The 23244-nt window shown below is 46.6% G+C and overlaps 1 protein-coding gene across 2 annotated transcripts; it reads right to left on the bottom strand.

The window, feature by feature from the left end:
- Positions 1 to 4862: 4862 nt before the first annotated feature.
- pycr3 (pyrroline-5-carboxylate reductase 3) lies at positions 4863 to 22656 on the bottom strand. 2 transcript variants are annotated; one of them, XM_043690870.2, is made up of 6 exons: positions 22504 to 22656; positions 14623 to 14687; positions 13656 to 13835; positions 10583 to 10795; positions 9871 to 9963; positions 4863 to 5456 (listed from the first exon to the last, which is right to left on the bottom strand). In XM_043690870.2, exons 1-6 carry the CDS (start codon positions 22592 to 22594, stop codon positions 5274 to 5276), a joined length of 825 nt encoding a protein of 274 aa, XP_043546805.1. In that variant the 5' UTR covers positions 22595 to 22656; the 3' UTR covers positions 4863 to 5273. The 2 variants fall into 2 exon arrangements, with proteins under 2 accessions (XP_043546805.1, XP_087843764.1); XM_087987638.1 differs by lacking the exons at positions 14623 to 14687; positions 22504 to 22656 and adding an exon at positions 14539 to 14601 and having other exon boundaries at positions 13656 to 13869.
- Between the last annotated feature and the right edge of the window lie 588 nt (positions 22657 to 23244).

Below are 23244 nucleotides of genomic sequence, written 5' to 3' on the forward strand. Positions count from 1 at the left end.
GTATACTGTAAAACGTCTGAATAAGAGCAATTGCTATGAACGTGCCTCCGGTAGGTCAGTGGCCCAGGTGGTTCCCTTTCCGCTTGGGTGGAAGCAAGACAGGAAGGGCATGAAATGTATGATATAGGGCTATCAGGATAAGACTGCATTGAATGATAGGAGCTGTACCTCCCTATCTCTAATGTTCCCTCCCTTGGAGAAGAAAGACTTAAATGCCCCCCTATGTTTTCAGCTGCAGTCGGAAATCACACATCGTGCGTGCGTAGATGCGATACAAATCGGTCTAGAGACTTGGGGGAGCTGAAATTATGTGCAGAAATTAAGAATGTCACTGAAATGGACAAGGGAGGGAACTATTCAGCACTAAAGGTTCCCCGAGCGGATCTGTGATGGTACTGTGGAGGCAAAATATTGAGACCCACCCTACCTCCAGATTGAAGAGGGATATGTGTAATTGTACAATTGGCAATTCCATTTACTCTGGCATTTGAGAAGGAAAAGATAGTAAGGGAAAAAGGGAAGGAGTAAGAGATCACTGTTAGACACTTCTTTTGATGACAGGATTTATCTCGATTCTATAGGAGTCCCAGGGGGTACCTGATGAGTTCAAGGCTCGCAACCAGATTGCAGAAACAATTGAACGTAAAAAAAAGGAGTGGGTTCTATTTTCCACAAAGAACATTCACAAAATTTCCCATCAGAAAATCCAGCTCTTAAAAAAAAAAGGAACAACTTATCCCAAAGTCTTTTCCCCCTTTCCAAAAAGGAAACTATTAGGGAGAAAGAAATGAATAAAAAAAGGGAAAACATGGGGAAAGATAGAAAAGAGAACAAACATTAACCATATTCTTCAGGCCAATCCCATCTATTTTAAGGTGTCCACAAAGTTTTTAACCTTATCCGCCGAGTCAAATGTATAAACTGAGTCCTCGTGGCTGAAACGAAGCACTGTGGGGTATCTCATGGAGTACTGGATGTCCAGGTTCCTCAGCCTCTTTTTAACTTCATCGAAGGACTTCCTCTTTCGAATTACAGCTGCTGAAAAATCCTGGAAAAACATGATTTTTGACCCCTTCTACAGCAGTGCCTGTGGATCTTTTCCCAGGGATCTGGAAGCTTCTATGACTTTTTGCTTGTCCTTATATGAATGGAAGTGCACTAGGACCGAGCGGGGATGCTACACCGGCCCTGACCTGTGCACTGTAATCCGATAAGCCCTTTCAATCTGAAGCCTGCTGGACTCGATGTGAAGGCCCAAAAACATCGACAGCCAGCTTTCAAAGAAGCTGACTGGCTGCTCACCTTGAGGGAGCCTGACAATTCGGAAATTTATCTTCCGACCTCGATATGGTTTCGCAAGGCCTGCACCTCTCGCTCCAGCACCTGGATCCGACTGGATGAGTACTCCACCACAGCTTCCGGGGCCTCCACCTTCTCCCCGAGGCCCTGGATCTCCTGCTTCTGCAGTGTGGATGTGATAGGTTGGACCTGGGCACGAACCTCCCCACGGATCTCCTCAATCGCAGCTGCAACTTTCAAGGTAAGTCTCTCCATCACCGCAGCCAATTTCCTATGAGTCTGTCAAGTCCTGGGGTGGGGGGGAGGGGGTTTGGTCAGGAGAGGCATCTGCTGCAGTCTCTGGTGTTTTAGGTGCTGCAGGGGAGTGTCCTCCCTGCTGCTGTTTGCTTGCTCCTTTTCCCTTTGGCATCCTTCCCACTCCCAAATATTAACAAATATGTGTTCTGTAAGGTTTTAAACTAATAATTCCACCACATAAGTTGGCCAGGGATGGCAAAAAACACCAGTATGCCTTGGCTGTTAGGCAGAGCTGTCCACAGCAGTTCTACAGAATTGTCACCATCTTGCCGAGTCCCCCTTTTGCATTTTAAAAGCATCAATTATATCATTTCTCAGCCTATTCAGCAGCTGCCTGATCTTGCCACTGGCCGTCTCAGGTTATCTGCTCCAACTCAGGATGACTGCCATTGACACCGGGGACCTCTCTTGCTGTCACATTGGGTTTACCTTTCCCATTGGCAAGGAAAATGGAATGTTGCCTTCCTTTCAAAGGAAATGGAGTCTCAAAGAAGGGAGGTTTTACTAGTCAGATCACATCTAGAATGCTGTGAACCCCTATATAAGCAAAGATGTACTGGCATTAGTGGCAGTCCAAAGAAGTTTCACTTGGCTGATCCAGCTATAGAGTGTCTGTGTTATGAAGAGATTGGATGTGTATTCATTGGAGCTTAGAAGAAGACACCTCATTTTTACAAGATTCTTAGGAGACTTGACAGATGCTGAGGGGATGTTTCCTCTATGGGCGAGACTAGGACCAAACGGCATAATCTCAGCATAAGAGGTCACACTTTTAAGACTGAGATGAGGATAAATTTTGTCTCTGAGGCTACTGGATGTGGTGTTTTTTTCCTGTAGAGGGCTGTCGAAGCTAGGCCATTAAGTACATGATGGCTGAGACAGAATGTTTTAATCAGGAAGGCAATCAAAGGTCATTAGGAAAAGGCAGGAAAGTGGAGGGGAAGATAATTAAATTAACAATGATCTCATTGAATGGTGGAGCAGACTCGATGGGTTGAAGTCTTATGGCTTTATGACAAAGAGGCAAGTCCTGAATTCACTCCAGCTGGAATGGGTTTCAAATCCTGGTTGTTAGCATCAATCTAACATACACTGGCCATCTGGCCGACTTTTGAAATCACTATTTGTGCTTCCATGGGCCCTCTTCACACTTCAACTGCACATATTCAAAATGTCAAAGCTGTGTTGTCCAGTCCCTGTATCATTTTCAAGTTCGCATCTACCACATGCAGGCCTGTCATCATCGTGTACTCTTCGATCATATCTCCCCTCAACCTTCTCTGCTCCAAGGACAATAACACCAAGCTTTTCAATTTAATTTTGTAATCATGGAATCATTTTGGCAAACCTCCTCTGCACCCTCTCTAGGACGTTCACATCATTCCCATGATTTGGTAACCAGAACTGGATACAATACTCTGGCTGGACCTCATCAGAGCTTTACAAAGATCTTGCATAATCTCCCCACTTTGACAGTTTATATTAGATTAGATTCCCTACAGTATGGAAACAGGCCCTTTGGCCCAACAAGTCCACACTGACCCTCCGAAGAATAACCTACCCAAACCCATTTCCCTATATTTACCCCTGACAAACGTACCTGGCAATATGGGCAATTTAGCTTGGCTAATTCACCTGACCCACACATCTTTTGGAATGTGGGAGGAAGCTGGAGCACGCAAAGGAAACCCACTCTGACAAGGGGAGAATGTGCAAACTCCACATGGACAGTTGCCTGAGGCTGGAATCGAACCCAGGTCCCTGGCGCTGTGAGGTACTAGTGCTAACCACTGAACCAGCGTGCCACCAATTAATACTTAAAGCCCACGATCCAAATATTCTGCTACTTTGAAACAATATCTCAATTTTCAAGTTCTGTAAAACAAATTGACAAACTCTAAATATTCCAATGTTGCTCTGCATCTCTAAACACATACACCTAGTATGCCCTCAATAGGTCTCACCCAAGCACTTACTCTTTACAAGCTGGGAAATGACTTCTTACTTTCCTTATGGTCACTCTCATTGTATTCTCATACTGTCTTTTTGCCAGCTTTACTTATCTCAACCTATTGTATTGAATTCACTGGACATTCACTAACTCTATCAAATATCTTCTTTTTTGTTCTACTCTATGACCTATTGCTCTCATTGCCCCAGGAGGCCCTGGTTTGGGTTCTCTCACAATGCCAATTTAGAAATGTACCTGTTCCTTCAGGGTCACTGGGTCAAAACCCCTTCTCTAATGATATTGTGGGTCTATCTATATCACATGGACTGCAGTGGCTTATTAAGGCAGCTTACCACCACCATCTCAAGGGCAATTCTGGATGGACAATAACTGCTGTTTCAGGCTATGACAACCCCCCCATATCCTGTGATACAATCGAAACAAGTTGAACCATCTCCCCACTGATGTTTTCCATCATACTTCTGACTTGTGCCATGTAGCTGGCGAATAGGTTTGGCACACATTTGGGGAGCAATTCATTGCAAAGTTTCCAGCCTCTGACCAACCCTTGAAGCCACAGTATTTAGATTGTCAATTCAGTTAACTTGCCAGTTGATGACACCCCCCATGATGTTGATGCTGCAGATTCAATGCTGGCAATACAGTTGAACATTAATGGGTGATTGTCACTGTCAGAAATGATCATTGCTTCACACAATTGTTGTGTACCACTTAACAGCCCAAGTCTGGACGTTTTCCAGATATTTCTGTGTTTGGATATAGGCTGCTTCTGAGGAGTCACGAATTATGAATGGTGGGCAATCAGCCAACACCCCCACTTTTTTATTCCTTTATGGAATGTGGGCATTCCCTGCTGGCTAGGCCAGCATTCATTACCCATTCCTAATTATCCAGAAGCACTTTAGAGTCAGCCGTGTTGCTGTGGGTTTGGAGTCACATGTTGGCCAGATTGGCAAGGATGGAAGATTTCCTTCCCAAATGGATACTCATAAACCAGTAGGTGTTTACAACAATTGACAAGGGTTACACGGTCACCCCTGTCACCAGACTATTAGACTGGGATTCTGGATTACTGGTCCTGTGACATTACCACTATGTGACCACCTCTCCCCAATGATTTTCACTGATGAAGAGGCCAAAGTTGGTTGGGTGGAGAATGTTATAAATGTACAGATGTAAGCAAAGAAAGCCCTAGGCATTTGGTTGGAAGTTTAACTTCAGCAACTCCTGTAAAGAGATAACGTGTTCTCCTCTGTGGCTAGCAGCCGGTGATTCAGGTTTGCATGGTCCATGATACTGTTTGCCCAAAGCAATAGGATTATTTTAATTTTACTTTAACTCAGTAAACCTGTACAACAACTTGTATGGAAGCAGAAAAAAAAACAGGCAAAGTTTAACAAATGCAGTTTGGCTTGAAGGGTTATTGGACCCAAAACAGTGACTCTGCTTCCTTTCCACAGATGCTATCAGGCCAGCTGAGTTTCTCCAGCAACTTCTGTTTTAGTACCTAATATGTCCAATTTGAAATTGTTCTATTTTAATGCTGGATTTCAGATAACCTTTGAAACCCTGCCCCCACCCACCAAAGGTAAATTAGTCTCTATCTTTAGTCCCTCTTGAGCCCCAGACACTGATGGCAAACACTGTAAACAGAGTGGTTCTGGGAGCATGCCCTACTCCCATTGTGCTTCCTCCTTTGCTGGAATTAGTTTTTACCCAGCTCACGGGCCCGTTTTGTTGCAGCTTCCACCGCATTCATGACAGTGCAGCGTAGGTTCCCCTTCTCCAGCTCATACAGGCCCTGGACGGTGGTCCCACCTGGTGAGCAGACATCACTCTTCAGTTTCTCTGGGTGGTCCTCAGTCTCCAAGATCATCTTTGCAGCTCCCTGAGAAGTTCACATACACAGAAAAGAAATGATTAAAAATAAATGTTCTTGTAACTTTATCATCTATATCATCGAAGGTTCAGGAGAAGCGCAGCAGGGCTGGCAGCATCTGAACAGAAAGAGAGTTACCACTGAGTTCAAGTTCAAGCACTGAAGGTCAGAGCCTTCCCCACTGTGAATGGACGCCTCTTCCTTTCTCTGCTCTAGCCAGCAAAGAGGGATCATCTCTTTCTGCCTCGTCATGAGCTATAGTTCTCCTTTCTCTCCCCTTTCCCACCAACCGTATTTGGCAGTTCCAAGCAAACATATTCATCACAATTTTATTTGTCCCTCCCAGATTTTCTCACTCTCTTTCCCAAACTCACCAACTCAGGTTCCCCAAAGCCTTTCTACAATCTACAAGGCACAAGTCCGGAATGTGAAGGAATAGAATCTATTTGCCTGGATGATTGGTACCACATCCATATCTTCAACATTTCCTCCCTTTATCACCGACACTCAGTTGTAACAGTAGCGCGTACCATCTACAAGATTCACTGCAACAAATCACCAAGGCTCCTGTGATAGCACCTTCCAAACCCATCACACTTCCACCCAGACGAACAAGGGCAGCTGACATATGGGAACACCAGCTCCTGCAAGTTCCTCTCCAAGGCACTCACCATCCGGAAGTGGAAATATATTGTCATTCCCTCAGTGTTACTATGTCAAAGTCCAGGAATTTCCTTCCTAACAATATTGAGTGTCCCTACCAATGGACTAGGAGGTAGGGAGGACTGCAGATGCTGGAGAGTCAGAGTCAATAAAGCATGGCGCTGGAAAAGCACAGCAGGTCAGGCAACATCTGAGGAGCAAGAGGGTCGACATTTCGGCCAGGACCCTTCATCAGGACTGGGTAGGTGGGATGGCGATAGATAGATGCAGGTAGGTGATTGTGATAGGTCAGCGGGATGGGTGGGAAGGAAGATGGACAGGTAGGTCAGGTCAAGAAGGCAGTGCCGAGTTGGAAGGTTGGATCTGGGATGGGGTGGGGAGATTTAGAAACCCACAAAGTGGACATTGAGGCCATGTGGTTGTAGGCTTCCGAGGCAGAAGATGAGGTGTTCTTCCTCCAGTTTGCATGTAGCCTTGTTTAGGTGGTGGAGGATGCCCAGACTGGACATATCACTGGGGGGATTGGAGAGGGAGTTGAAATGCTTGGGTAAGGGAAAGTGGGGATGGTTGGTGGGTATGGACCAGAGATGTTCCCTGAACCATTCTGAGAGGTTGCACTCACTCTCTCTGATGTAGAGGAGACCACATCGAGAGCAGTGGATGCAGTAAATGAAGTTCGAGGATGGCCTCAACATTAAATCCATGTGCTTTAGGGTAATTAAGGACAGGCAATAAATGCTGGCCCAGTCAAAGCTCATGCCCCACAAATGTGTTGAAAAAAAGCCCTAGCAAACCACTCCGTTAAATCAATCTGCTACAAAGTCTAAGAAAAGGAATGAAACTGGATGGGCCTCCCTGCACTGATCGAAGGACTGAAGCCAACAGTGACAAACACAGCGCTGGTGAGTCTACAAATCGCCCTTATTAAATCTGGGAGAGTTGCCCCACAGCCTAGTCAAACAACAGAATGACACAGTTGTACACATGGAAAGATACCATATAGATATGTCCTAGACATCACTATCTCCATCTCTGAGATGGATGTCCTTCTCACCGGTCAGATAGAGGTTAGGTATAACAGTGGTATACTGTTGGGAGGGAGTTGCCCTGGGAGTCCTCAACCCGGACTCTGGACCCCTTGAATCCTCATGGGATCAGGTCAAATATAGGCAAGGAAAACTGACACTAGCAACACTAGATACATTACTATCAGTCAGCCCACCTTGACTGATGAAGCAGCACTCTTCCATGCTGAAGTGGAAACAGCACAAGGGTACAAAACTCTGGGTGGAGAACTTCAATATCCATCAGCAATGGTGGCTAGTTATCACCACCACAGACCACGCTCACTAAGTCCTAAAGGAGATAGCTATGATATCAAGTCCACAACAGGTGCTAAGGGAACCAACAAGACCGAAAATCTACTTGATTCTGTACCTGTCCATGACATTATTAGTAGGAATGACAACCACAAGGTACTGGCAGAGATGGAATCCTGTTTCCATAATGGGGATAATTGCCACTGTGTTGTATGGCACTACCACCATGCAAATTGGAGAGACTTTCAATAGATTGAGCAATTTAAGGCTTGGCATCCATGAAATGCTATGGGCCATCAACAGCAGAATTGAATACAACCACAATTTACCTTTACTATCAAACCTGGTTCAATGAACTTTACATGAGCTCACACCAGCAGCAGCATCAGGCACACCTGAAAGTGAAAATAGCGTGCTAGTGAAGTGACAACATAGAATTACTTGCATGTGAAAACATCAAGTGATACCACAATGGATCATATCTGAGCCCTGCAGTTCAGAAATCCAATCATGAATGCTGGAAGAATTAAACAAATCACTGGAGGAGGCGGCTCTACAAACATCCTCTGCTTCAGTAACGGGGGAATCCAGTACAAAAGACAACGCTGAAGTATTTGCATCAATCTTCAGTTAGAAATGTCCAGAAGATGATCCATCATAGACTCCTTCCAGGTCTCCAGCATCAAAGATACCTGTTTTCGGCCAATTCATTTTGTTCCATTTTGCTGATATCAAGAAAAAGCTGAAGAGACTGGATACTGCAAAGGCTCTAGGCGCTGTCAACATTCCAACAACAATACTGAAAAACTGTACTTCAGAATTATGAGCACTCCTAGTCAAGATGTTCTACCAGAAGTTTACCAGATTCCTGGATAACAGGACTATCACACAGGGTGTGAATGGATTATTTGCGATTATATTCACTAAAGTTTAGAAGAATGAAGAGGGATCTTATACAAACCTATAAAATTCTAACAAGATTAGACAGTATAGATGCAGGAAGAATGTTGTCAATGACAGATGAGTCCAGAACCAGAGGGCACAGTCTAAGGATAAAGGGATAGGCCTTTTAGGACAGAGATGAGGAGAAATTTCTTCAGAGTGGTGAGTCTCTGGAATTCTCTACCATACAAACTGTTAACGCCAAACATTGAAGACTTTTAAGAAAGTGATGGAAGGAATTGTCGACTGTGCTGACAAACAGCACTTGGAAAAGCACCCATTCAGGCTTCCACCAGGCCATCTAGCTGCTGACTTCATTACCCAGTCTTGATCGAGACGGACAAAAGAGTTAAACTCCAGAAGTGAAATAAGACTGACTGGACCTGACATTGAGGCAGTATTTGACTACCTCATTAAAAAGCAAACCAAAACATGATCTATCAAACCAGCTTTCAGCCTAAGATCTGACTTGGCTAGTAGTATCATCATAACATGTGATAACTGGCATGTAACTGGCATGTGATAACTTGATGCCACACAGGTAACAGGCAATGACTATCGCCAACAGGAGAATCCCTAACTATCTGTGCCTGACATTCAATGGCACTACCAACACTGCATTCCCCATTATCAACATCCTGTGCATTGCCACAGACAAGAAACTGAACTGGACCAGCCATATAAATATTGTGGGTACAAGGGCAAGTCAGAGGCTAGGAATTCGGCAGCAACTAACTCATCTGCTGAAACTCATTTCATTGGGATGTCTTCCCAAAGTCTGCTCAGGATCTACAAGGCACATTTCAGGAGTGTGATGGAATTGTCTCCAGTTACTTGAATGGGTGCAATGCCGACAACACTTGAGAAGTTTGACACCATCCAGGACAAAGCAGCCATTTGAATGGCACCACATTCAGCATTTACCACTTTTATTCACAACGTCTCTGGCTCAGGCACAGGACAGTTAAGACTCAAGTGCATTGCTAAGGATTTGGAGTCACGTGTAATCCAAACCAGAAAAGGATGGCAGTCATCCTCCCTAAAGGACTTTAGTAATTCAACATTCACTCATTTCACCAACACTGCTGTAGTAGTACTTTCTACAAGATGCTGCACAATAACTTACCAATGCTCTTTCAACAGCACTATTCAAACCTGTAGCCTCTACCTTCTAGTAGGACATCAGCATCAGATACACACAGGAACACCACCATCTAAAAGTTCCCTTCCAAGCAACTCGCCACCTTGATTTGGAAATATATTGCCATTGCTTACTTAGTGTTTATTTAAAACCCTGTAACCTGCTTTCCCTACACACCAAGAACAACAGTGGGTTCAACAATATGGTACACCATCACCTTCTCTTGGGCAACTAGGGATGGACAATAGGCTTTTATCTTGCCAGTGATGCTTTCATCATATCAATGTTATTGAGCATTGTTTTATTCAAAAAGAGAAGACAACTTCAATTCAAAAATGTCTAAAGAGGTGTCACCTACCAATAGTGTCTGAGCAACCATTTTCTTTGACAATTCAAACGGCATTCCCATCCTAACACCCCCCTCTGCCAGAGCCGCAGCAAATACGTAAACCTGTGGAATGAGAAAGAACAGCTTGGATTTATATAGTATCACTCACAAAATCATATTTTCCAAATACTCTTGACAACTAAGGAAGTAGTTCTGAAGAAATTGCTGTAACGCAGAGAACACAGCCACCAAATTGCATTCAGCAAGCTCCTACGAACAGCAACGTGAAAACAACGAGATAATTAGGTTTTTGAGGACGTTGGTCAAAGATTAAATAATGGTCAAGCATTTCAGAGAACTTTGCTGCTCTTTGCTGAAACAGTGCTCCTGTATCAGAGTAGGGAGGTAAGTTCTAGCAAAGAATTGGCAGTCATGATGGACTGAATGGTCTCTTTCCGTGCTATATCATTCCAATTCATGATACAGCTATGTAAATTTTGGAAAGAAAAAAATTTAGCATTGCTATGATGCTGACTTAAGTTGAATTACTGACACTTAATTCTAATACTAGAGAGCATCGAATACGCCAGCATGGGGGTCAATAGTTTCAAGACAGGAATGAAGGTCTGGTCTTATCCTTAGAGATACTGACCAGGAATGCCACATATGGCATTGTGCTTCACTAAAGTCCATCAAGCACCATATTAACATATTGGAGTCCTTTGTTTCCTACAATACCTACATATGCCACTCCACTCCCACTGATCCCTGTGTGGATGTCTATGTAGGATTCTGGAATTTCTTCACACAGTCCACAGGAAGATAGCAGGCTCTTCAGGACAGCACCATCCTGCTCCTTGGCATTGCTCCCACGACAAAATACCATCGTGCCCTGCTGCACCACACACGGGAGGTTTGGCATCATTCGTAACACCTTGGTTCCAACAGGCAACAGCTGAGGAGAGAGGCACGACAAGTAATGAGGATCTCACAAAGAGTCTGTAGATGGACATAGAAATCTGACACAAGTTGGTAAAAATTTGACAGATGGAATATAATGTGAGAAAGTGAGAGACTGTGCACTTCAGAAAGAACAATAGAAGAACTGAATACTAGTTAAATGGAGAAAGACTGCAGAAAGCTACAGCATATAAGGATTTGGGAGTCCTTGTGCATACATCACAAAACAAATTAGCATCCAAGCTCTCCAGATAGTAGGGAAGTATAAAAGGAGGGAGGTCTTGGTAAAGTTATACAAGAAACTAGTAAGACTTCAGCTAGAATATTGTGAACATTTTTTATCTAAGAAAAGATATACTAGCATTGGAGGTAGCCCAGAGAAGGTTCACTAGGTTGATTCAAGGTATAGAGTAACCGTCTTCTGAGGAGAGGCTACTCATTGAGGTTAAGGAGAATAAAAAGCAATCTTATTGAAACATACAAGTTTGCAATGTCACAGACACCAAACACTTTAAGTCCAAATGTAGCAAGACTTGGACAATAGCTAGGTTTGGGCCGGCAAGTGGCAAGTAACAAGTAACATTTATGTCACATAGGAGTCAGGCAATGACCATCTCCAACATCAGAGAATCTAACCATTCCCCCCTTGACATTCAATGGCATTATCATTATTGAATCTCCTCAACATCCTGCAGGCTACAATTGACAAGAACCTGAAATGGGATAGACATATTAATATTGCACCTACAAGACCTAGTCAGAGGCTAGGAATACTGCGATGAGTAACACATCTCTTGACTCCCCATAGCCTGTCCACCATCTACAAGGCACAAGTCAGGAGTGTAATGTCATACTTCTCACATGCAGCTCCAACAACATTTAAGAAGCTTGCTGCCATCTAAGTTAAATCCTTGTTTGGCACCACATCCATCGCCATCAATATTCATTATCTTTAAAATCAATGAAAAATGGTAGCAGTATTACCAACATAAGATGCACAGTACCAAATTGCCAAGGATCCTTTGACAGCACCAAATCCACGACCTCTATCCTTAGAAGAACAAGGACAGCAAATACAATGGAATACCTTGACTCACAAATTCCCCTCCAAACCATTCAGACTTGGAAGTATATCACTATTCCTTCGTCATTACTGAGTCATTACCCTAGAGCTCCCTATCAAACAGCGCTGTGGTGTTTCATTTATTCACTTATAGGATGAGGGCATCACTGGCTCAGCATTTACTGCCCATCTCTAATCGTCAGGAGGGCAATTATAAGGTAACCACATTGCTGTGGGTTTAGAGTTACATGCAGGCCAAGTTGGGTAAGGACAGATTTCTTTCATTAGAAGGACATTATTGAACCAGGTGGGCTTTTATGACAATTAATATTAGTTACATGGCCACCATTAGGCAAATTTCTGTTTTAGATTTTTACTGAATTTAGATTTCACCATTCGCCATAGTGAGATCGGAGAATGTTAACTTGAGGTTCTGGGTCACCAGTCCAATGACATTACCATCATGCTACCACCTCCCTCTCTGTTCATGCAGGCAGCTCACCACCTTCTCAAGGGCAATCAGTGATGGACGATAAATGCTGTACACCCAAGAATGCCCACATCTTACGAATGCACAAATAAAAAAATGTTGGTGCTTGGATGTTGTCCAAGTCCCAGAAAAATTTAAAAGTTCTTGTGCAGGCACTGCAGGTAATTTTTTTAGATTAGATTCCCCACAGTATAGAAACAGGCCCTTTGGCCCAACAAGTCCACACCGACTCTCCGAAGAGCAACTCACCGAGAGCCATTCCCTACAATTACGCCTGTTAAATTGCCCCTAGTGTTAGGTAAGGGGTAAATGTAGGGGTATGGGTGGGTTACGCTTCGGCGGGTCGGTGTGGACTTGTTGGGCCGAAGGGCCTGTTTCCACACTGTAATCTAATCTAATCTAAAAAAATAACACTACGGGCAATTTAGCATGGCCAATTCACCTAACCTGCACATCTTTGGACTGTGGGAGGAAACTGGAGCACCTGGAGGAAACCCACACAGACATGCGGAGAATGTGCACACTCCGCACAGTCGCCAGAGGTTGAAATCGAACCCGGGTCCCTGGCCCTTTGAAGCAGCAGTGCTAACCAAAGTTTATTGTAAGGGGTTGGAGATCCAGTACAAAGAAGTTTTCCTGCAATTGTTCAGGAGTTTGGTGAGATTACACACAGGTTGCGTTCACAACTTTGGTTTCCGTTCCAAGGAAGGATATACTTGCTTTAGAAGGGGTGCAACTAAATTTATTAGATTAATTCCTGGGCTAAGAAGATTGTGCTATGAGTGAAGATTTACACTCTGGGGTTTAAAAGAATGAGAACTGTTCTCAGTGAATTAGATAGGTATTTGACAGAAAACAACGCTGAATGGTTTTCCTGGTTGAGACATTTAGAACTGGGGCTCATAGTGTCAAATAAAGAGGTGGCCATTTTCATCTGAGATGAGGAATCCTAAAGGTTGACCACTCAAAGGGTGGTCAACCTTTAGGATTCCTGTCTCCAGAGGATTGTGGATGCTCAGCTGTTGAGTTTATTGAAGACAAAGAATGATGGATTTCATTGAAGTCCAAAAATCTAAGAGAAATGGAGAGCAGATGGGAAAGTAGAGTTAAGGTCAAGGATCAGTCATGATTCTAAGGCCTGTTCCTGTTTCTTATGTAGGAGGGAGACATAAACATTTGCAGATGGTTATGGCATTGGAGGACAACTAGCCAATATGACACAATTTTCAAGTGAAAAGTTCACAACAGAAGAGAGATGAAAACAGTTGAAAAATACTCACCTCAAACAGCCTATACACTTACTTTTTCCAGAGTTTCTATGGTAACCCCAGCAGCAATAGAGACGATGAGGTGTGCTGGTGTGATGAATGGAGAAATCTCTTTCAGGATGCTGGACATGAGAGAAGGCTTGACACTCAGAAAGAGCACGTGGCATTTCTCCACCACAGAGGTATTACAATGTGTTGTCTGCATCCCAGCCTCCTGCAGAGCAAGGATCAGAAGGACAGAGGGAAACCTGGATTGAGAAAAGGCCACTTCAGCAGTAATTTTACCTCATTTCTCATGAAGCCCCATCCTGAAGTTTATATTGGGAAAGTCTGTTTGACTTCTTGCCTCCCCAATGGACTATAGTTGTTCAAAAAGGCAGCTCACAACCACCTTCTCAAGGGCAATTGGGGATGGGCAATAAACAATACAATTTTAAAAATTCAATCGTGAATTATTTTTTCTCTCTCTGACTCTTTTCCGGATATAGCTGTTCAAGCTCAGGTACGGTGAATTTCACTCGGCTATTCAGCTGCGGGACACTTCACAACCTAAGCATGATTCCGTCCTCAATCAGGACCCATGTAGACTTTGAAGGACTGAGCAGGGCGGTACTGGACCGCGATTAGCTGCAGCATGTTCCTTTTCTTCAGCTCAGTGGGCACTCAAGCTAATATTTGTTGAGCAACTGAAGCAGGAGGCCAGCTGCAGCAGCTCAATGACCAATGAAGCCAATATGTGTGTGAGTGTGAGAGTGCACGTGAGAGAGAGAGAGAGAGAGAGAGCACGCGCGCATGAGAAAGAGAGAGAGCATGCGCGCGCGAGAAAGAGAGAGCGTGCGAGAGAGAAAGAGAGAGAGAAAGCGCACACGTGAGAGAGCATGTGTGTGTATTGGGGTGGGTGGTAGGTGCTCAGCTACCTGTTGAACAGGTTCCGTGGTTCCAGCTGCCTATCCTTGCTAACCCTCATTCCCCACCACCGAGCTATAATCCAAAGCAAGTACCTTGAATTTATACAAGTTGTTGTTTGATGGAGCTGAAGCTATCACCTTCTCAGGTTTCACATTTCCTAAGGAGTAGAAAAAGATTTACTTTAAAAAAATCACTTTGTACCTTTTAGCTGCCTCACCTCCCCAGACCCCAGTAACACAAGAGGAAGCTGGTTTGAAAAATAATCACCAACATTGACTGAGTGGGCCAAATGGGCTGTACATCCCATATAGTTTGTGTCCTTGTTAAATCAGTAATACCACAGTACAAACAGTATGATTGAGATACGATGTTGTACAAGGCCATATGGAGCTGGAGTTGGATGAACTTCGGATCATTCGGGAGGCAGAGGGGGTTATTGACAGGACTTAGAGAGGTAGTCACTCCCCAGATAAAAGAAAAAGACAGATGATTAACAGTAAGGGGACAGAAAGGGAACCGGCAGGCAGTGCAGGATACCCTGTGGCCATTCCCCTCAACAATAAGTATAGTGTTTTGGATACTGTTGGGGGGGTGACTTACCAGGGGAAAGCAGTGGGGCACCTGCTGCTCAGAAGGGAAGGGGGAAGAGGAGCAGAGCAGTAGTCACTGGGGACTCGATAGTTAGGGGGACAGATAGTAGGTCCTGTGGGGACAAGAGAGACTCACGGTTGGTGTGTTGCCTCCCGGGTGCCAGGGTCCGTGATGTCTCTGATCGTGTTTTTGGGATCCTTCGGGGGGAGGGAGAGCAGCCCCAAGTCGTGATCCACATTGGCACCAACGATATAGATCGGAAGAGAGATGGGGACTTGAGGCAGAAATTCATGGAGCTAGGATGGAAGCTTAGAGCTAGGACAAACAGAGTTGTTTTCTCTGGTTTGCTGCCGTGCCACGTGCTAGTGAGGTGAGGAATAGGAAGAGAAAGGAGTTGAACACGTGGCTACAGGGATGGTGCAGGAGGGAGGGTTTTGGGTTTTTGGATAATTGGAGCTCTTTCTGGGGTAGGTGGCACCTCTACAAGCAGGATGGTCTTCATCTAAATCAGAGGGGTACCAACATCCTGGGTGGGAAATTCACTAAAGCTATTAAGTCGGATTTAAACTAATACAGCAGGGGGATGGGGACTAAAATTGTAGGACAGGTACAGAAGAGAATGAGAGCAGGGAGTTCCAAAATCAAGTATCTGACACTGGCAAGCGAGAACCTGGTTTTAAGTGTGTGTACTTCAACGCGAGGAGCATCCGAAATAAAGTGGGTGAACTGGCAGCGTGGGTTGGTACCTGGGACTTCGATGTTGTGGCCATTATGGAGACATGGATAGAGCAGGGACAGGAATGGCTGTTGCAGGTTCTGGGATTCAGATATTTCAGTAAGAACAGAGAAGATGGTAAAAGAGGGGGAGATGTGGCATTGTTGATCAGGGAAAATATTACAGTTGTAGAAAGGATGTTTGGGGACTTGTTAACTGAGGTAGTATGGGCTGAGGTTAGAAACAGGAAAGGAGAAGTCACCATGCTGGGAGTTTTCGATAGGCCTCCGAATAGTCCCAGAGATGTAGAGGAAAAGATAGCAAAGATGATTCTCGATAGAAGTGAGAGAGGCACTGTAGTTGTCATGGGGAACTTCAACTATCCAAATATTGACTGGGATCACTACAGTATGAGTACTATAGATGGGTCAGTTTTTCTCCAGTGTGTGCAGGAGGGCTTCCTGACACAGTATGTAGACAGGCCTACAAGGGGCGAAGCCACTTTAGCTTTAGTACTGGGTAACGAGCCTGGCAAGGTGTTAGATTTGGAAGTAGGTGAGCACTTTGGAGACAGAGATCACAATTCTGTCTGGTTTACTTTATTGATAGAAAGGGATAGGTGCACTCCACTGAGCAAACGTTACAGCTGGGGGAAGGGAAATTACGATGCAATTAGGAAAGATTTAGGAAGCGTAGAGTGGGGAAGGAAACTGCAGGGGATGAGCACATTAAAAATGTGGAGCTTATCAAGGAAAAGCTCCTGTGTGTCCTAGATAAGTATGTACCTGTCAGGCAGGGAGGAAGATATAGAACACGTGAGCCGTGGTTTACTAAGGAAGTGGAATCCCTGGTCAAGAAGAAGAAGAAGGCTTATGTTAGGACAAAATGTGAAAACTCAGTTAGGGCGCTTGAGGGTTACAAAGAAGTCAGGAAAGACCTAAAAAGAGAGCTCAGAAGAGCCAGGAGGAGACATGAGAAGTTGTTGGCGGATAGGATCAGGGTTAACCCTAAGGCTTTCCATAGGTATGTCAAGAATAAAAGAATGATAAGAGTTAAATTAGGGCCAATCAAGGATAGTAGTGGGAAGTTGTGTGTGTAGTCAGAGGAGATAGGGGAAGCACTAAATAAATATTTTTCGAGTGTCCACTATAGAAAATGAAAATGTTGGCAAGGAAGATACAGAGATACTTGCATTTAGACTAGAAGAGATTGAGGTTCACAAGGAAGAGGTATTAGAAATACTGCAGAATATGAAAATAGACAAATCCTCTGAGCCGGATGGGATCTATCCTAGGATCCTCTGGGAAGCAAGGGAAGAGATTGCCGAGCCTTTGGCATTGATCTTCAAATCATCATTGTCTACAGGAATAGTGCCTGAGGACTGGAGGATAGCAAATGTGGTTCCCTTGTTCAAAAAGAGACAAGTGAGTCTCACTTCAGTTGTTGGTAAAGTGTTGGAAAAGGTTATAAGAGATAGGATTTATAACCATCTAGAAAAGAATAATCTGATCAGGGACAGTCAGCACGATTTTGTGAAGGGTAGGTCATGCCTAACGAATCTTATTGAGTTTTTCGACAAAGTGACCAAACAGGTAGATGAGAGTAAACCGGTTGATGCGGTGTATATGGATTTCAGCAAGGCGTTCGATAAGGTTCCCCACAGTAGGCTATTATACAAAATGTGGAGGAATGGGATTGTGGGAGACATAGCAGTTTGCTGAAAGAAAACAGAGGTTTGTAGTTGATGAAACATGTTCATCTTGGTGTCCAGTTACTAGCGGCGTAGCGCAAGGGTTGGTGTTGGGTCCACTGCTGTTTGTCATTTTTATAAATGACCTGGATGAGGGCTTAGAAGGGTGAGTTAATAATTTTGCGGACGACACAAAGGTCGGTGGAGTTGTGGATAGTGACGAAGGATGTAGTAGGTTGCAGAGAGACATAGATAGGATGCAGAGCTGGGCTGAGAGGTGGCAAATGGACAAGTGTGAGGTGATACACTTTGGACGGAGTAATCGGAATGCAAAGTACTGGGCTAATGGTAAGATTCTTGGGTGTGCAGATGAGCAGAGAGATCTCGGTGTTCATGTACACAGATCCCTGAAAGTTGCCACCCAGATTGACAGGGTTGTTAAGAAGGCATATAGTGTTTTGGCCTTTATTAATAGAGGGATCGCGTTCCGGAACCAGGAGGTTATGCTGCAGCTGTACAAAGCTCTGGTACGGCCACACTTGTGTGTACAGTTCTGGTCACCGCATTATAAGAAGGGTGTGGAAGCTTTGGAAAGAGTGCAGAGGAGATTTATTAGGATGTTGCCTGGTATGGAAGGAATGTCTTACAGGAAAGGCTGAGGGCCTTGAGGCTGTTCTCGTGACAGAGAAGAAGGTTAATAGAGACATACAAGATAATCAGAGGGTTAGATAGGTTGGACAGGGAGAGCCTTTTTCCAAGTATGGGAACAGCAAACACGAGGAGGCACAAATTTAAAGTGAGGGGAGATAGGTATAAGACAGATGTCAGAGGTAATTTCTTTACTCAGTAAGGGTATGGAATGCTTTGCCTGCAACGGTAGTGGATTCGCCAAGTTTAAGTGCATTTAAGTCATCATTGGACAGGCATATGGACGTACATGGTATAGTGTAGGTGGGATGGGCTTCAGATTAGTATGACAGGGCGGCGCAACATCGAGGGCTGAAGGGCCTGTACTGCGCTGTAATGTTCTATGTTCTATGAATGGTCTCACTGCAATTCTTAAAGTCCCTCTCCAAAACCCAGACACTCTGTCCTCAACATTTAGCATGAATCTTCACAGCTATCAATACAACTGCTTTTAGACAAAACAATAAAACTGAGACTGCTTCCACTCACTTAGGTAGGTATAAAAGATCCCCAGGTATTATTTCAAGAACAGTGGGAAAATTATATCCAATGTCCTGACTGTTATTTATATCTCAATCAAAATTGCAACAGGCTCGAGGGCCATTAGCTGAGTATTTCCTATGTTACAACAGTTCACTCCTCAAAAATATTCCATTACTTGAGAAGCATTCGAGACATTGGTGATCAAGTAAGGCATTACAAAAATTCAAGTGTTTTTGTCAGCAAGTTGGGAATCTCACAAGACTAAGAAAAATACAAAACCTGAACACACGCACACACGCACGCACACACACACACGCACACACACACACCCTCGCCTCACCAAAATCCCCACCCAAACCCAGAGACATCCTTCCCCACAAATTGCAGACACACTTGCCCCAAACCCAGACTCTCTCTCCTCTGCCCATCTTCTCTCCCCCTCCCATAGAAGATAGAACCCACTCCAGCTTAATAATATCCTTCCTATATAGGGTGACCAGAACTGGACACCGCACTCCAGAAAGGCCTCAAAGTCCTGTATAACCTCGACATGGAGGTGCCAGTGTTGGACTGGGTTGGACAAGGTCAAAAATCACAGGACACCAGGTTACAGTCCAATGGGTTTATTTGAAAACACTAGCTTTTGGAGCTCTGCTCCTTTATCAGGTGCTGGAGGAGCAATGCTCCGAAAGCTAGTGTATTCAAATAAACCCATTGGACTATCACCTGGTGTTATGTCATTTTTGACCCTGTTCAAACTCAACTTGACTTCCCAACTCCTATACTCAAAGGACTGAGCAATGAAGGCAGGCGTACTAAATTTCTTTTTAACCACCCTGTCTACATGTGACGCAAAATTCAAAGAATTGTGTATTTGAACCCCTAGGTCCTTCTGTTCTACAACACTACCCAAGGGTTGAAAAGCATAGCCCTGGAAAAGTACAGCAGGTCAGACAGCATCTGAGGAGCAGGACAGTCGACGTTTCAGGCCGAAGCGCTTCATGTCCGAAATGTTGATTCTCCTGCTCCTCAGATGCTGCCTGACCTGCTGTGCTTTTCCAGCACCACACTTTTGAAATTAACTGTATTAAGTCTTACTCCATTGTACAAAAATGCAATACCTCACATTTATCCAAATTGAACTCCATCTGCCATTTTTCAGCCCATTGATCCACTTGATTAAGATCTCTTTGTATTCTTAGAAAATCTTCTTCACTGTCAACGATATCACCAACTTTAGCACTGTCTGCAAACTTACTAACCATGTGTTCTATGTTCTCATCCAAATCATTGATAGATATGACAAACAAAAGAGGACCCAGAACCAGTCCCTGTGGAACCGCTGATGACAGGCCTCCAGTCCAAAACGACCCTCCACCACCATACACCGTCTCCTGCCATTAAGCCAATTTTGAATCTAATTGGCAAGCTTGACCTGAATACCATATGACCCAACTTTGCTAAGTAGTCCACCATGCGGAACCTTCTCAAAAGCTTTCACAAGTCCAAGTTAAGCAACATCAACTGCTCTTGGTAGCTTCCTGAAAATAAAACTCAATCAAGTTTGTGAGACATGATTTTTCTCACACAAAACCATGTTGACCATCAATTTGTGCCTCTGAATGTTTGTAAATCCTACCTTTTAGAATTATGTCCAACAATTCTTCTCCCCCTCTCCCTTTCCACACTCCTCTCTCTCGCACACCCAACCTTCCCTCTCTCCCTCCTCTCACTCCCTCCTTCCTCTAACTCACTCCCCACCACCCTCTCCTCACCCCCACCCTCTCTCCACTCACTCGCCCCACTGTCTCCTCCCTCCCCCCACCCTCTCTCCACTCCCCCCTTACCTTCTCCTCCCTCCTCCACCCTCTCCCCCCTCCCCCCCACCCTCTCACCTCTCCCCCCACCCTCTCTCCACTCGCCCCCACCCTCTCACCTCTCCCCCCCACCCTCCCTCCACTCGCCCCCACCCTCTCTCCACTCGCCCCCACCCTCTCATCTCTCCACTCCCTCCCCCCCACCCTCTCTCCACTCCCTCCCCACCCTCCCCCCACCCTCCCCCCACCCTCTCTCCACACCCTCCCCCCCACCCTCACCATTCCCTCCCTCCCACCCTCTCCCCACTCCTCTCCCCCCACCCTCACCATTTCCTCCCCCCACCCTCTCCTCACACCCTTCCCCCACCCTCTCTCCACTCCTTCCCCCCCACCCTCTCTCCTCTCCCTCCACCCCCACCCTCTCTCCTCTCCCCCCCACCCTCACCATTCCCCCTCCCCCCCACCCTCACCATTCCCTCTCCCCTCCCACCCTCACCATTCCCTCTCCCCTCCCACCCTCACCATTCCCTCTCTCCTCCCACCCTCACCATTCCCTCCCCCCTCCCACCCTCACCATTCCCTCCCCCCTCCCACCATTCCCCCTCCCCCCTCCCACCCTCACCATTCCCCCTCCTCCCTCCCACCCTCACCATTCCCCCTCCCCCCTCCCACCCTCACCATTCCCCCTCCCCCCGTCACCATTCCCCCTCCCCCCTCACCATTCCCCCTCCCCCCCTCACCATTCCCCCTCCCCCCCTCACCATTCCCCCTCCCCCCCTCACCATTCCCTCCCCTCCCCCCTCACCATTCCCTCCCCTCCCCCCTCACCATTCCCTCCCCTCCCCCCTCACCATTCCCTCCCCTCCCCCCTCACCATTCCCTCCCCCTCACCATTCCCTCCCCTCCCCCCTCACCATTCCCTCCCCCTCACCATTCCCTCCCCTCCCCCCTCACCATTCCCTCCCCCTCACCATTCCCTCCCCTCCCCCCTCACCATTCCCTCCCCCTCACCATTCCCTCCCCTCCCCCCTCACCATTCCCTCCCCCTCACCATTCCCTCCCCCTCCCCCCTCACCATTCCCTCCCCCCTCCCCTTCACCATTCCCCCCCTCCCCTTCACCATTCCCTCCCCCCTCCCCTTCACCATTCCCTCCCCTCCCCCTCACCATTCCCTCCCCTCCCCCCTCACCATTCCCTCCCCCTCACCATTCCCTCCCCTCCCCCCTCACCATTCCCTCCCCTCCCCCCTCACCATTCCCTCCCCCCTCCCCTTCACCATTCCCCCCCCTCCCCTTCACCATTCCCTCCCCCCTCCCCTTCACCATTCCCTCCCCCCTTCCCCTTCACCATTCCCTCCCCCCTTCCCCTTCACCATTCCCTCCCCCCTCCCCTTCACCATTCCCTCCCCCCTCCCCTTCACCATTCCCTCCCCCCTCCCCTTCACCATTCCCTCCCCCCTCCCCTTCACCATTCCCTCCCCCCTTCACCATTCCCTCCCCCCCCTTCACCATTCCCCCCCCTCCCCTTCACCATTCCCTCCCCCTCACCATTCCCCCTCCCCCTACCCTCACCATACCCCCTCCCCCCCCTCACCATACCCCCTCCCCCCCACCCTCACCATACCCCCTCCCCCCCCCACCCTCACCATACCCCCTCCCCCCCCCACCCTCACCATACCCCCTCCCCCCCCCACCCTCACCATACCCCCCCACCCTCACCATTCCCCCCCCCCTCACCATCCCCCCCCCGTCCACACTCTCCCCCCCCCCCCCCCGTCCACACTCCCCCCCCCCCCCCCCCGTCCACACCCTCCCCCCCCGGTCCACACCCTCCCCCCCCCCCCCCGTCCACACTCCCCCCCCCCCCCCCCCGTCCACACCCTCCCTCCCCCCCCCCACGCTCTGTCCACACCCTCCCCCCGCTTTGAACGTTCCCGTACGGGTTGCCGATGTCTGAGTTGCTCCCTGAGGACCGTACTGTTTCTCTTTACCTGACAACAGAAGGCCGCTGGCGATGCCGAAGGCCATTTTCCCGGCTCCGATGAAGCCCACCGTCAGCTCACTCACCATCGCCATCGCCATCAGCACCACACAGACCGACTGACAGCCCGGAGTGCACCCACTGCGGCTGGCCGACCGCCCAACTGCCCGGCGTTCACTCAATGCAGCCGGCCAACCATAACCTCCCTACCCTGGCCATCCTCCCGCAATCACTGCTGCCTACTGTACAACATTAGCCAGTGCCCAGCCAGATCCCCAAAACCTATGTTCTAACATCCGCCATGAGAGACTCAAGTCATTAAAACATGTGAAACTTGTTCCATGTTGGATGTGCTACTGATGCAGATTGGGCAGCCAGGAACATAGGAACAGGATTAGGCCATTCAGCCTTTCAAGCCTGTGCCGACATTCAATAAGATTGTAGTTGATCTGTGGACAACTCAATATGCCTGCCTTGTGCCCCAATCCCTTGATACCATTGCTTAATATTTGTGGAAATAACAGCGATTTAGCTCAATGCAAGGCAGGACTGGGGATGAAATATTCGTGGATACAAGGTGCTCAGGAAACAAGATAGAAAGAAAGGAAGAAGGGGCAGTGTTTATTAAAGAGTGCGTTAGTGCTGGTGAGAGGACAAAACATATAAATAAAACAAAGAACTGCAGATGCCAGAAATCTGAAACAAAAACAGAAATTGCTGAAGAAACTGTTGAGAAAAGTATGTACTGTAT

Source organism: Chiloscyllium plagiosum, unplaced genomic scaffold, assembly GCF_037043375.1.
Source record: "Chiloscyllium plagiosum isolate Xiang-an unplaced genomic scaffold, Cpla_swu_hap1 HiC_scaffold_5, whole genome shotgun sequence".
NCBI lineage: Eukaryota > Metazoa > Chordata > Chondrichthyes > Orectolobiformes > Hemiscylliidae > Chiloscyllium > Chiloscyllium plagiosum.